We start from the raw sequence: 1,888 nt of genomic DNA on the forward strand, positions 1-1,888 counted from the left end.
GATCGGAAAGATTCTGGTGACAGCCCGAGTTCACAGAACAAGGGCCTGGTCAACTCGAAGGAAAGCCGACTCACCGGTGCTCGGCGATCGCGTCAGAATGTAAACAGCCGCCACAAGAGAACCCTACAGAGCACGAAAGGACATTAACTGAATTTGAGGGGTTACTCTCAGAGGTTGGCCCAGGCAGCAGAAACTGCATTTCGAATCAACAGGTGTCAGGGAAGGGAAAAATTCCTGGGGAAAGCGAACCGCAGAAGACTGGAGAGAATCAACACAGCGATAAAAACGACCCCTCCTTGGATCTGACTAATAGCTACATCGATCGATTAAGAAAGTCGTTTGATGATATCGGACTGGATAAAGAAGTAGCCGGAACGATGTCTCCTTCATCCTCATTGCCAAATTCACCTAGGCTTTCACGTCACGATTTCCGCAAAATGAAGTCCTTGTCCGTAGACATCAAGAGAATATCTGGCATGAAATCCGACAGCCCCCCTGTTAGAAGCAATGCACTGGCCATACCAGGTTCCAACGAAAACGGTGTGTCGCCCGCTACCTCTCGATCGCCATCTCCGGCGCCTTCGGCCTTCTTGGCTTTGCCAGCGGACAGGAGTCCGAGGTCTAGATCTCCATCACCTTCTCCGAGGTCGAGATCGGACAATGACAGTCATGCGAAAACAACAAACGGTGCAGATTCACCAAGACAGCGACGACACGGATCTGAGATATTGCCGCTATATCTCAATACAAGCGACACCTCGCCGTCGCGGTCCCCGTCTCTGTCACGAAAAATCTCCACTTCTTCGTTGTCGAGCAGTCCGCAGGGATCAGTTACGCCGGTGCCGAGTAAAAGTCCTCTCCTCCACCGAAAAGCTTTACAAGAACCAAACCTAAAGCATTCTTACGACTCCCTTTTGCCTTCCAACAGTTCCAATACGTCGCTGAATCTTCTATCAAGGCAACAGCGTGTTCTTTCACGGTCTTTAGAAGTTCTCAACAGTGACAAAGATGCAGTGCGGGTCGCCAAAAGGAGCATTTCTACGGTTACTCCGCCATCACTGACACCATCAGCTTTATCACCGGCCACGTCTACCTCATCTCTTCATTTTAGCAGGTCAGGGTCTTTAGACAGATCTATCGACGGTCAGATTAACACGCCGCCACGACACACCCCTTCGTCCTCACCGAAAACAGAGCGCAGGCCGTCCGAGTGGTCAGACATGCGCAGACGGTCAAGTTCGTGGGGAACCACACGAAACAAGCCAACAATCGTTGTGGAAAACGTCACCGAGAAAGTGACAAAAATACCGATGCACAAGAAACACACCGCCGCAACCCGAAAGAAGAGTATTGGGCCGGCTCATTTTTTCATCCAGGCGCTGGATCTCCAAAGCCCCGCCGAACCGAAAGTTGCTGAGGAGCAGTACCCGCCAATGCTGTTGCCACCTGTATACACACAAACAACGCGTCAACTCACACCGCGAGACTTCAGCATCAGGCCGGTCACTCCCACATTTACTGGCGAGGAGATGGAAAACATGAAAGGTGTCCGATATTTACGTACACCGAACAATGGCGAATCGGATTTTATTGACCCCTTTGATTTTAGTGTGTAAATGAATCAAGAAACTGGAGAAGTATCATACTTCTCCGAAAGCAAGTGTACATTAAATGTAAAAGAAAAAGCGGATGAGTTTACATTTGCAGATTGAACAGACATTACTTTATCATCCAATTATCCCAAATTAGTTCAATCGTGTTTATGAATTTCTCGATAGCAAGTCTCACCCAGTAAACTACTGAGCATGTTGTCTTTGCTTGCGAGGCTAAATCGACTGACATTATGAATTTTGCATTGTTTTTAATGCATTATTGTACATATTTTATT

The 1,888-nt window shown here is 48.1% G+C and overlaps 1 protein-coding gene across 1 annotated transcript; it reads left to right on the forward strand.

Annotated features, from left to right (window-relative positions):
• The first annotated feature begins 437 nt into the window (after positions 1-437).
• LOC139119549 (serine/arginine repetitive matrix protein 1-like) lies at positions 438-1,616 on the forward strand. The gene has a single exon (XM_070683392.1). It carries the CDS (start codon positions 438-440, stop codon positions 1,614-1,616), a length of 1,179 nt encoding a protein of 392 aa, XP_070539493.1.
• The last annotated feature ends 272 nt before the right edge of the window (positions 1,617-1,888 follow it).

The sequence above is a fragment of the Ptychodera flava genome, chromosome 20, assembly GCF_041260155.1.
Source record: "Ptychodera flava strain L36383 chromosome 20, AS_Pfla_20210202, whole genome shotgun sequence".
Classification (NCBI taxonomy): Eukaryota; Metazoa; Hemichordata; class Enteropneusta; family Ptychoderidae; genus Ptychodera; species Ptychodera flava.